We start from the raw sequence: 13,893 nt of genomic DNA on the forward strand, positions 1-13,893 counted from the left end.
CTTCAATTTTTTAAAAATTGTAATAAGATTTTTTTTTTTTTAAAAAAAAAGCTTTTTGAAAAATGTATCCTTACTGGACTAATGAATTTTTTTAAAGAAATGAGCTATCATGGCCACCGTTATATTCACAACACACCTAGAGTTGCTCTTACTAGGTTGAATAGTATTAAATGATTGAATATTTGACCTGGAACATCAAGCTTGGTCTTCTGGCTGCATTATTCTTTGCCTGGTTAAAGAGGCTCTAAGCTGGATTCTCTGAAGAGAGTGTAAACAGATCTGCCATGGTACCTGGCTTTAATAACTTGTAAACTAGCTGAAGAATTAAGACTTTTGTGTATGAAATAATTAGAAAACAATACAATTTATAATAAAGTGTGGTATATAATAAAGTACTACATTCTTTACTACATTGTACTGTTTTCTAATACATCTAAATATAGTTGAGACCTTGAGAATGTTAAACATTCTAGAAAGTTGGCCGGATTCACTAGGAATGATATATAGAGGATTTACAGTTTGAAATGGATATTGAAGAATGAGTAGCATTTGGATTAGATAGGCTAAACAAAGGAGATCTTTTACTCCTTTGTCTATGGTCCTGTTTGTTTACAGACCTCACTAAATAGTATTATCGGTAAATGGTAGAGAGTACATGACGGTGCTGCTTGTAAATATCCTTTGGAGAAATTGCTGCTTCCCTGACACTTTGATTTTTATAAGCCTTAATGTTTTTACATTTTAGTCTGAAAGTGTTTGTGGTGTTTTAGCTAAATTAGTTTAACCTTTTTGGAGGTTTAACCACATCTTTTGAGGGAAAAGTCTTCCTTTATCATTTACTTGAGAATGTCTGAGACATTCTCAGCTAAGCGTACAGGGTGTGTGAACTGCAGCTGCCTTGAAACATGGGCTTACCAGTAACCAGTCCAGTGTGATTTGTATTTTGATTCAATTGTGTAGAGATTGGAAAATCAACAAGATGTTGCTCTAACGGTATGTATTATTTTGAAAAAAATAACAATTGCTATCCCATAATATAGGGCATAGACTTTGAAGTTAGACTGCTGAGGTTCAAAGCCTGACTCCATATTTACTACTTGAATGACCTAGGGCAAGTTCCTTGTGCCTCTTTTTCCTCATGTGTAAAATGGTGATAACAGAAGTACCACCTGATGGGGTTGTTGTGAAGATTAAACATTATAATATATGTAAAATGCCCAGACCAGTGCCTGGCACATAGTAAGTGCTTAGTAAAGAGGCACTCTCATTGTATCATATTGGCCAAGTGATCAAGAAAGAAAGGAAAGAAAAAACAAACTACTGATTGAGATATACTTTAAACTTCTATGCTTGAGTTTTGGTTATTTGTTGAATTACCTAATATGAGAATGGTGTCTTTCTTTCAAAAAAACATTAATTAATTTTTTAAAATTAGGAGTTTGTGTGGTCATTTAAAAATCATATTTCTAATACTTTTTGACTTTGGGCATTAATTTTCTTATTGATGAAATGTTACTTCTGGAAAAAAAGGAGGGGGTATTTGGTAGCATAAGATAGGACCTCATAAGCAAGATATTAATTAAAGTCTAGTGGTATAGAGTCTTTTATCACAGCATGACAGGTGTCTCTCTCTTTGGGCTGATGTTCAATGCTCCAATAACATCCAGAGGAACCTCTGTACCTCCTTTAGGAAAGGCACCCATGTTTAGAAAAAATGTGGGTTTGGATCACAGACCTGGGTGCAAATATAAGTTCTGATTTTTAATTATGTAACCTGCCTTGAACCATTTATTTGAATTTTCTGATCATCACCTTCTTCATCTCTGAAATAAGAAGAATAACAATTGTTAAAATGTCTCGCAGAACATTACTTCCCTCAGAAATCAGTTTTAGGTTATTGCCTGTGTGTCTGTTAAATTCATGTTATTCCCTCTACGTCCTCTATCTAGAAGGTGCTGTCCTACTTTTCTCTGTCCTCACATTTTTTCTTATCTTTCAAAAGCTAGTTCAGATATTATCTATGTATGGATTCTTTTTTCTACAGCTGCAAACCACCTTGGCCTCTCCTTTCTCTGAGCTTCAACTAGAATTTAGTAGTTTCATACTGATTGCTTTCACAATCAGACTGAGGGTTGCTTACATGCAAGGTTTTGGTCTTACCCATATTCTGCATCTCCTGCCATACCTAGCACTGTGTGGGGATGACGTCTTAATACCTTGTTTGAATTTTTCTACATAACTACTTCTCTCATCCACTTATTTAGCATGTTTAGAGATTTCAGGCTTTGAAATGCTCTTATGTTGGTATAAAGGAAATACAGGGAGCTAAAGGATAATTACCTAGAAAATACATTTCTTGGGAGCATTTCATTCTCCAAGTGAGTGGTAACTCATCAGACATGTATGCTGTATTTAGGGTTTATTAATCCATTCATATTCAAAATATATCTGGATGTGAATAGATTTCAAATCAGTGTATACTAACTAAATTTTTATTAAACTGATGGCTTTATTAGCATAGATTTATTCACTTGTGTTCTGAAGTTTTTTGTTTTTTGTGTTTTTTTTTTTTTGCGGTACGCGGGCCTCTCACTGCTGTGGCCTCTCCCGTTGCGGAGCAACAGGCTCCGGATACGCAGGCTCAGCGGCCATGGCTCACGGGCCCAGCCGCTCTGCGGCATGCGGGATCCTCCTGGACCGGGGCACGAACCCGTGTCCCCTGCATCAGCAGGCAGACTCTCAACCACTGCGCCACCAGGGAAGCCCGTGTTCTGAAGTTTTACTTTGATATCCATACTTCCTTTTTTTCATCCTCACGTTTGTCCATGTGGTACTTTTTAATTCCTTAAATACCCAAATATGCTTTAAATCATGTATCTGTTCAAAATAATTTGGAAATTATTAAAACTTATTTCTTCAGTTGCCAAGATAATCTCTCCCTTTGCTTTTCAGAGCTCCCTATGGGAAGTCTGTAGATATGTGGTCGGTGGGCTGTATTCTTGGGAGGGAGTACATGGCGTTGGACTCTAATACTTTACCATCCACTTAGATATTGCAAAATGTGAGTTGGCAGAGGGAAGGACAGAGCATCTGAATAAACTTGACCCTTTCCCCTCATTTTATTTAAAAATGTATTTGTTAATTTAGGAGCCTGTTTGCCTTCTGTTCCAACTTACATAAAGGAAGGAATTGAAAACAGGTCATTCAAAGAGTATATTAAAAGCAATAATAGAACATGTGTCCGAATTCATTATTTCTACTTCTGTAGCCTTTCAGGTACTGGCCTTTTTCTCTTTTTTTACTTCTCTAATTTTCAGGAGTAAATGATATGTTGTTGTGAAAAGGGTGTAAGAATTGTCTGTATAAGCAAATTCTATATGAACTCTATTCTAACCAAATTATTTGTATAAGTAGACAAGACTGTATAAACTGAATAAATAGTTTCAAATTTTTATATTTTGTTTTGTTTTACATGCTTCAGTGTTGTCCAACTAGATTTAAGTATCATCTTTCACTTGTGAGTTTTCCTGTCATTTAACACCCAATCCTATTAATCCCTACCTCAAATACATAGACACCGAAAGTAATATACATGTGAAATAAATTTAACTTTGGCACTAGGGCAGTAGCTTCTGCTCATCTGCTACCTTCTCCAACACTCAAAGCACATGCACACACATACCCTTACCTACGTGCTAATACTTCTGTCATGTTGTTGTTACAGTTTCCAGCTGTTAACCATCCTCAGTCATTGGAGAGAAGATACCTTGGAATTTTAAATAGCGTTTTACTTGACTTAATGAAGGTAGGACAAGTTGATGTTATCTGTACAAAATGTCTTTTGGTTTGTGATTTCTCTTGTGTCTATATATGACCAGAGCCTGCTTTTATGAATTAAATGTTTTGTTAATAGGTGTATAGTGGTGAATAATGGGGCACTGTGTCATCTGAAGAGGCATGCAATTTATTTATTTATTATTTTTTTAACGTCTTTATTGGAGTATAATTGCTTTACAATGGTGTGTTAGTTTCTGCTTTATAACAAAGTGAATCAGTTATACATATACATACAGCCCGTTGCAGTTTATTTAAAATTGCAGAAGTATCTGGTATTGTAACATTCCGTCTAGACAGGACTATGAGATACCTAAATTAGATTCCTAAAATGGACAGAATAGTAACAATCTAAATATAAATAATGAGAAATAAATCATTTAAAAATTTATCCAGCACTCAAGCTGCTCAGGCATAAGGTTTTAAAACAAATCTTAAAATGAATGTTGAAAGAAAACAGATTCTAATATTTTTTGCATATTCAAGGCCTCCCATAAGATTATTTTATCAGCGAACCTAATTCTGCTCTTTTTCTAACTTGATTTCTCTCCCTCTGGCTCTTCATTTGACAACTGCAAAATCACTGCTACTACCATGCCTGAGTGTTCCTCCTCATGCTGGTGCCCCTGTGCAGAAGGTCTTCATGCTCTGGACTACTGAAAATGTTCTCACAGTTTTTTTTGGTTTTTTTAATAAACTTCCTTTTTTAAAAAATATTTATTTATTTATGGCTGTGTTGGGCCTTCGTTGCTGTGCGCAGGCCTTCTCTAGTTGCGGCGAGCGGGGGTTACTCTGTTGCGATGCATGGGCTTCTCATTGCGGTGGCTTCTCTTGTTGCGATGCATGGGCTTCTCATTGCGGTGGCTTCTCTTGTTGCGGAGCACGGGCTCTAGGTGTGCGGGCTTCAGTAGTTGTGGCTCGCGGGCGCAGTAGTTGTGGCTGGCAGGCTCTAGAGTGCAGGCTCAGTAGTTGTGGCACACGGGCTTAGTTGCTCCGCGGCATGTGGGATCTTCCCGGACCAGGGCCTGAACCCGTGTTCCCTGCATTGGCAGGCGGACTCTCAACCACTGTGCCACCAGGGAAGCCCTCTCACAGTTTCTTATTCAAGCTTTTCTACCCAAGTAGATGGCCCCTTGAGTGAGAACTACTTTTTCATATTTCTCCAGTTTTCATTGCAGCCAGCCAGTGCATAAGCAAGTGCTAGTTATTTGATAGTAGACCTTCAAAAGATACTTCTTGGGTCTTCCGTGGTGGCACAGTGGTTGGAGGTCTGCCTGCCAGTGCAGGGGACACGGGTTCGAGCCCTGGTCCGGGAGGATCCCACATGCTGCAGAGCGGCTAAGCCTGTACGCCACAACTCCTGAAGCCCGCGCGCCTAGAGCCCGTGCTCCTCAACAAGAGAAGCCACCCACCACAGTGAGAAGCCCATGCACCGCAACAAAGAGTAGCCCCCGCTCGCTGCACCTACAGAAAGCCATGCACAGCAACAGAGAGCCAAAGCAGCCAAAAGTAAATAAATAAAATAAATTTATTAAAAAAAGAAAAAAAGATACTAGTTAATGGATCAATTTTATTTTCTGCCCGTTCAGTCAACTGTCAAAAACAGAGGAGTTTACACTGTGCCCAGGACCTTTAAAGGCATACTTAGCACAGTTGGAAATTGCTGAGCAGCACTCTCAGAACTTTGCTCTGCTTTAAAACTATGTTAATCTGTGTTCCGAGGAGCCCTGTGTAAATAGGTGTGGGGGCAGAGGTGGGCAAGGGGGTGTGGCCTTTGGGAAAGGCCACTTACCATATAACCTTTCTTAGAGATTCACAATGTTCATTAATTTATAAAGGCTTTCAGAAATCCCACAGTAAAGAAGCATTTCCCAAATTTAATTAAATACTAAATACTTAAAAAAAAATAAAATGCTACAGCACTAGTTCTGAACACAGATTGAGAGATGCTATTTAAAAAATCCTCAAGGCTCTTTAAGGTTAATTAGGCATAAATTATCTCTTAAATCATTTGCGTTATGTCATATGTTCTTTCACACAGTCAGTGTTTATTTATCAGGGCTTTAATTAGTTGGTAACTTTTAAAATGTAAATAGAGTAAAATAGAAGAACTGAAATACAATTTCGTGTTTTCTGCCTTTTGTCTCTTTTAGTTAAAAATAACTGAACTTCTTTTGTTAAATCATTACCAAATGTAATTACCAAGTATCAGCATAGCACCTGGTAAACGCTAACACAGATAAAAATACGAAGATAACTTGAACCATTATGCATTTACACCAGTTTGAAAGTTGAACAGTTGAATTCCCATTCATTTAATATATTTACCCTCAGATTTCTTTAATGTTAAATAAACATTTTATTGAAACGTATATTTAGAAGGTACACAAATTATAAATGTACCTCAGAGTAAAACTTTATAATGTAAACGTATCCATGTAACCCCACCCGGATTGAGATACAGGAAATTATTAACACCCCGGAAATCTCTTCATGACCCCTTCCCAGGTGCCCCTTCCCACTCTTGGAAACCAGGACTTTGACCTCTATCACCAAAGGTTAATACTGCCTTGTTATTATTGAATGTTATATAAATAGAATTATTCCTTTTGTCTTTTAGCTATTTTTGAAAATGAATTTGAAAAATAAATAGTACCATTTATCCTTTCATGAAGAAATTTATTCTCTATGCCATCCCCTAAAGCAGATTTGATAATTTTGTCCATATATAAATACCTAAAATGGCCGTCTCATCCTGCGTCTATTTATACGTATCAGCCATTTTAGTGGGGATACAAGTTACCAGAATTAATCAAAGCTCCTAATAATATAAAGAATAGCTACAATAATTATATGGGCTCTATTTTAGTTAAAATTGTTTTTTCCCCCAAATACTGAATTTTGAAACTATTTACTAAGTTTCATACTTTCCTCATAATGACCTCATCCTTCCAGGTGTTTGAAAATTAACAGCTGTGTTCATAAATATAAAAATAGTTCATTGTATGTGCAGCAATTTCTACCCTTGTTAATCTTAAATAAATGAAAATAGCACTTTAATGCTAGTAGATGTTTAGCTTCTAAAAGGTCATATGTACTTTAATTTCCTTTGTTTTTAACTAGTACCATACAGTTGAAACCATTTTGATATTAACTGCCTTAACTGCCAGTAAGACCAAAATCATTTCATATACCTCCATAGTTTTTGTTTTCTAATAAAGAAGGAGAAAGCATTGAGATAATTTTAGAGTTGTGTCTGAGTCAACGTAGGATAGGATACAATAGGATCAGAATTCAAATTTTCTGTGGTGCTAGGTTGAAGGTGGTTGTCTGAAATTGAATTCTGGCTTATTGAGAACAAATTGAGGTTTGTTCTCACTGTTCAGTAGTGGATCACAAAGAAATTGACTGTGGGCAAAGCCAATGAAAGTGAGCTAGAGACGCATTTGGGCATGCTGGAATTTCACCCTTTTTCCTTTCTCTGAGGGAAAATGCCCATCACTCAAAAGAACAAATGTCAGTGTGCTCTATTGAGTTGTGTTAGGTTATGTAGGTTATGCTTCTTTATGTATTTGCCTAACTTATCAATAAAACTCAATTAATTTTTAAAATAAATTTATTTGTTTGTTTATTTACTTATTTTTGGCTGTGTTGGGTCTTCGTTGCTGCCTGCGGGCTTTCTGTAGTTGCAGTGAGCAGGGGGCTACTCTTCTTTGCGGTGCGCGGGCTTCTCATTGCAGTGGCTTCTCTTGTTGCAGAGCACAGGCTCTAGGCACACAGGCTTCAGTAGTTGTGGCACATGCGCTCAGTAGTTGTAGCGCACGGGCTTAGTTGCTCCATGGCATGTGGAATCTTCCCAGACCAGGGCTCAAACCCATGTCCCCTCCATTGGCAGACGGATTCTTAACCACTGCACCACCAGAGAAGCCCCAAAATCAATTAATTTTAATAATGATTCACCTTTTAAAATCTTGTCCAATTACTAATCAGATAAATAATGTTAGAAGAAAACATTTTAGTTGTTAAAAAAATTAGTACTTTAATAAAGAACACATACAAATAAATTAGGAAAATTACACAAATAGAAAAATATGAAAAGAAGGAATATAAGTAAACATAAAAATATTCAACCTCACTATTAATCAAAGATATGAATTAAAACAGCTGTGAGATACCATTTTTTAAATAGCTAATTTACAAGTATGTGCTAAAAAGAATGATAATGCCTATTATTGATGAGGGTGCCAGGAAATTGGTAGACTCTCAATTGCTCAGAGAAGTACTATTTGAGACAACCTTCCTAGGGGGTAATTTGGCAACACATAGAAGATAATCCTTAAGGGTTTGCATACCTACCAGTTCCATATCTGGGAACTTATCCTATGCAAGGGATCATGGATATATGCAACGGTTTCAGGTGTACATCACAGCATTAATTATAATAGTGCAAAGTGGCAGCCACCTAAACATCCAACAATAAATCATTAAATAAATCATACCACAAACTTCCATGTAGTCATTTAAAACATGTTGTAAAGTTATTTGTTGCATCATTGTTCACAATATTAAAAGAAGGAAAACAAAATGCTGCCTAACGTACATCTAAAATTGAGGCTGTTTACTGATATGGAATGATCTCTTAAGATCTAATGTTGAGTGGAAAGAAAGCTAAGTGCAGCCTATTGTGTGTATGCTACTGTTTGGATAAAATAAAAGGAGCAGATAGAGATATGTACAAAGTACCTGTGGAAGGATTCACAAGATGCTGGTACCATGGGCTGCCTCCAGAGAGGAGGACAAGAAAAAGATGAAGAATGTATATTCTTTGATATGAATATATACTTATTTAAAAATATATTTTAGGGAATTCCCTGGCAGTGTAGTGGTTAGGACTCTGTGCTTTCACTGCCGAGGGCTCGGGTTCGATCCCTGGTCAGGGAACTAAGATCCCACAAGCTGCATGTTCCGTCCAAAAATAAAAATATATTTTAGATGTTTAAATTATGTTGTAAACAATATTTTTGATTAGTAAGTGAAAAGTACAGTATACAAAACTTATTTGTATAATATAAGCCAGATTTTAGAAAAGAAAAAATGTATACATGGTATTTTTTAAAGGGCTGGGAGGGCATATTCCCAGAGGACAACAATGGTAAGGTTATGGGTGATTTAGATAGTCCTTTAAAAAAATTTTTTTTGGACTAAACTCTGTTTGCTAGATATTCTGCAATGACCATGCATTTCTTTTATAAGGAAAAGAAATACAGTTTTTATTACAATTTAAATTTGACTTTGTGATGTTCTTTCCAATCCTAACTTCATTTCCTAAGAATTTACTGAAGTTGGACCCAGCTGACAGATACTTGACAGAACAGTGTTTGAATCACCCTACATTCCAAACCCAGAGACTTTTGGATCGCTCCCCTTCAAGGTCAGCAAAAAGAAAACCTTACCACGTGGAAAGCAGCACTTTGTCTAATAGGTAAATATTCCCTTTTAAGGAAATACAGATGCAGTATTGGTCTTACAAGTAGGTGGAGGAGGTGGCTGCTTAAATGATGCAATTAGAGAAAAGAAGGAAAGCCCTCCTTATTCAGAAATATCTTTCTTATGCTTATTGCATGATTCAGAACCATAATTAAAGAGTTGTGTGGGTCATAAAGACTTTATCTTTTACAAGATTTTCCAAGGGAAACCTATGCATTCCCTGGGAAAGGTAGCATGGGTTAGCAACTAAGGGGGTTTCTGGCCTCATAAGCTAGAAGATCCTGTGTACGTGGGACCCAGGGGTGATTCCTGGAGGAAGAAGGATGGGTGAGGGCAAAGGGATTCCTGAAGGGAGCGGAGGATGCCAAACACAGGTGGGTGGGAAGGCACCTAGGACAACCTTTGCAACTGAACCAAGTAGTTCTGGCTCCACAGCAGGGGCTTGTGTTTTTGTTGCCCTTGTCTTTTAATCATTGAGTTGAGAAATTAGTTTTTCATAAGAATAAGAATATAAAAATAGTAAAGTTAGTTTGGTAGATAGTGATTAAAATGGATGCTTTCTAATGTAATTTTCAGCATAATCTTTAAAAAAACATCTATTTCCTGGGGCAGGGGAAGCAAGGAGGGGCACAAGGAGTTGGACCCTGCAATCAGGTTCTCTCCCCAAAAGTGACATTCCTTAATTCTGTTGGCTGCATTTTCAGGGGCAGGTCCTTCCTCTCCTTGTCTTCCTTCCTCTTCCAAGAAGCTGGTCTTGTCATCTAGCATTGCTTAAATTATGGAAGATAGGAAATAGTTTATCTTATCTACTATTAGAAGAGAAGTAGAAAACAATAATTCTTAATATGAAGCTTTTCTTATATAAGTTTTTTCCCATATCCCCCCTTTCTCTCCACATAGAACAATTATTATTAATTTTTTTTTTGTGGTACGTGGGCCTCTCACTGTTGTGGTCTCCCCCGTTGTGGAGCACAGGCTCCGGACGCACAGGCTCAGTGGCCATGGCTCACGGGCCCAGCCGCTCCGCGGCATATGGGATCTTCCCGGACCGGGGCACGAACCCGCATCCCCTGCATCGGCAGGCGGACTCTCAACTACTGTGCCACCAGGGAAGCCCTGAACAATTATTTTTAACCAATTGGAATTTTGAAAGCTTAAGACCTGGTACTTTTTAGATCCGTGAGTGCATCTATAAATAAGCAATAACCATTTACCCTGTATTTTCTCTGCTTAACTGCGATGGTGTGATTGTGTTTTATAGCTGTTCTCTATTTAAAATGAGTGGTTTGGTCATTGTTTCCCTCACATCTTATAAAACACTCTTACCTGTTTGTTTTCAAGGAGGCCTGGGAGGAGATTCAAATTCTATTTCGCCAAGTTTGTGTTCACTTTGTTGTCAGTTTCCATGAGATCAGTGCACTAAGGCAAGGACCAGAATTCATCTTTCAGTTGCTCCTTTGAGTTTAGGAGGTTCACATTATGCCTGTGTCTTATCTGGGGTCACTCCCAGTTCAGGTGCTTTTGTCTCCCTTCTACCTTGATTGTCACTTGACTCCTCTAGTTTACATTTGCAAAGAAGAAGGATCTCAATAGAAAGTTCAGTAGACTGATGATAAATTTTTGATTTGTGCTATAGTGATGGGTGGTATAACCATACCATAAAAGGAGGCCTGTGTATTCATCCTGTAATGACTCACTTGGGAGAAATCCCCATGGGGGTCCATGGCTCTCCTTGGGAACCCTCTTCAGGCATCTGTCAAGGAGGATGTGTGTGGCCATGAGGATACGGTTCGTATAGGTTTTTGAGGAGTCCTACAAAATCTCCTTTTGAAGCAGATGAGAATAAAAATTATAAGTAAATAAAAATCTCTGGAAGAATTTGTTTTCAGGTCTTGACACTGTATTAAATATATTAAAGAAACAGTCCTAACTGGTTTCTCTAGGAAAGAAACCATTAGCTCAGTTTACACATATCTGGAAATATTTCTGCTCCACGCTTGCCTACGGTCCATATTTCCTCCATGGAAGCTCTTGTTGGGGACACTAATTCTGCACAAACCATGGCTCCGTTGGACTTCCTAGCACCATTGTAGAGATGTTCAGGGCACAATATCGTGTTGGTGCCCTGCCTTGTCCCTGAGACAAGTATCGTCATACACATATCCTCACACACCCTGTCTTCTGTCTTCCACGTTCATGTCTCTGTAGGAGAAGCAGTGGACTCTGCATTACCTAGCCCTTGCCTAAGTCTCCTTCATACTCTCCTGAGGTTCTGCTCACCTTGGACATGGTGGGATGGTGCTTCATCCTGCCACACACTGCCCTCTCAGCAGTCCTGCTTTGCCAGTCTTCCCCATAAAAATGTAGTTTTGCGTCTTTGATGTTTGGTTTGAAAAGTTATTTTAACTAGAAATTAACCATCTATCTATCCATCCTGCCAACCATTTAAGAAGGGTTTATATATAAAATCCTCTTAAGTGGTTGGCAGTTTAACACAGATTCCTTACAGTTGTGTGTCAAAGAGATATATGGAATTTCTAAAGCAGTTTTTTATTGTGCTTTGGCAGAGCTCCAATTTGAAGACAGTATGATGTCCTTTCGATGTAAGAGTTGTGTGCAGAGCTCAGTGGCTTCAGATTAATACCAAGACAGAAACTTTCAGAATAGTGGTTTAGGCACTTTGTACATTTATGGGAAACCTAACTCTGTGACAAATGTTTCCACCTTAACTTTATAGCCTCTCTTTTCACATTAGAAATTATATCTTATGTTACTATGAACATGTTCTTCGTAACATACGTAGGTTTGTGCTCCACATTGAGAGCAGTGTTTCCAAGAGTTTCAAAAGCTGTAGCAGCTATCTTCACTCTTCTCTACCCTTTTCTGGATGTCCTCTTTGGAGCTTTGGACATTTCACAACATCTGCATGAGTTATCTCTGCGATTACCCTCTCTAGGCCTGAAGGAGAAAGAGGAAGAAATAGGGTTGTGAGAGTCCAGGGGAGCCAGGCAGGGGAAACCACCCTGTGGGAGCTGTAATCTAGAGGCACAGCTATGATCTGAGTCAGGGAGCCACTGCCGGGGGAGACAGCCCCCAGCCCCTTGCACTGCTAAGCCCAACTGGGAGTTAGGTGACAAGGGAGGCTGGGTGACACTCTTCAGTGTTGGGTTCCCCAGACCCAGGCTGGGGCAGAGAGGAATGGAGAATGGACTGGGGGTTGGGCACGTGGGAAATAACCAACACACTTACATCTATTTATGGGTGAGACTGTCTATCATCATTTGGGTTTTTTGAGAAGTTGCTGAGATATTTTAGTTACCAGGATGTAAGTTGACAAACAACTCTAATGGTTTAAAACCTGACATGAGGACTGTCCTCTATAGATCTGGAGATAGACTCTGTTACCATCATTTAACAGAAAGTGAAACTTTCCTTTCTTTGTAATTTCTTTCTGGGTCTGCCATTTAGTTAGCTCATATTTTTCTTTTTTAAACAAAATTCACATTTTATTTAGGTTGAAATAAACTATACAAAATTGATTTTCTTCACCCAAAATAACAGCAATATCTTCTGTATTATTCCTAGATAAACCGTAAAACACTTATTTTTGTAGGTTTTCTAGGTTTTGCTTGTAAATCAAGATGAGGCAGTAGATACAGTCACGGAAAAAGACAGAAGAAGACAGACAAATCAGTTGTCAGTATCCATGGCCTCTGATCCTGCCAGTTAGCTCATATTTAAGTGACCTTATTTAATGTTGCAATTTTTGTGACCCAATTGGGAGAGATATTAGTAAGTGCGTTTTGGAGATGAGGCCTTCCACACTATTACAGGCATGCTTGATATCAGATACTTTTTAACACTCCTCTGCAAGGTAGGAGGAAAGGATGAGGGCCCTTACCTTTGATGCCTGAACGAGTGGATTCTCATAGACAAAATAGGAAGGCATAGTTTCACAGATTACCACTCTACAGGGGAAAAAAATGGGACTTTTCCTCTAATTAGTGTGCAATGGGAACAAAACTCTCCCAGATCAAACCGTCTTTAGCAATAGCAATTTATGCAGCAAATTTTTTGGAATGCATAGTAAAAAGGGAATTGTGTAAGTTATTGTTCATTTAAAAGCATTCTTACCTATCTCAAACCACAATTTGGTCCTTTAAATAGTTACAGTAGAACAAACTGACCTTGCTGTGATGTCAGCTTCAGCTTTCAAATAGAGGACAGGGTTTTCCTCAGGATTTATATTTTGTATTTTAAACCAAGTAGGAAATGAAGCTTTCAGTCCTAAAGATTTCAGTCCAGATGAAGCCTCAGCCCATTTGTAATAATGAAGTGTGAAATGAAGAAGAGAATAAATTATGTCTTTTGGAGAGAAATTACCTGTTTAGATCCCTGTGATCCAGTTAGAGACATGCTCCTGTTTAGTGTACAGGAGGTATCTGACACTGACATGCCCCGAGTATTGCTGCTTCTCTAATACATAAACGTTGATCATCCTGTTTTCCAACAAACCTCACTAGGCAGTTCACACTTCTTTTCAGAGTATCATTTTCTTTTCTTGAGTACCTT

At 38.1% G+C, this 13,893-nt stretch overlaps 1 protein-coding gene across 2 annotated transcripts in view; it reads left to right on the forward strand.

Moving 5' to 3' along the window:
* Positions 1-13,893, forward strand: part of CDKL5 (cyclin dependent kinase like 5) — a gene marked incomplete at its 3' end in the record, with an annotated part of 125,979 nt that overhangs the window by 86,662 nt on the left and 25,424 nt on the right. For both annotated transcript variants that reach the window (XM_082681718.1, XM_082681719.1), the window contains exons 9-10: positions 3,725-3,805; positions 9,165-9,316. In XM_082681718.1, the coding sequence (XP_082537844.1) occupies positions 3,725-3,805; positions 9,165-9,316 (233 nt within the window). The remainder of the gene's footprint in view (positions 1-3,724; positions 3,806-9,164; positions 9,317-13,893) is intronic.

The sequence above is a fragment of the Grampus griseus genome, assembly GCF_964374135.1.
Source record: "Grampus griseus genome assembly, chromosome: X".
Classification (NCBI taxonomy): Eukaryota; Metazoa; Chordata; class Mammalia; order Artiodactyla; family Delphinidae; genus Grampus; species Grampus griseus.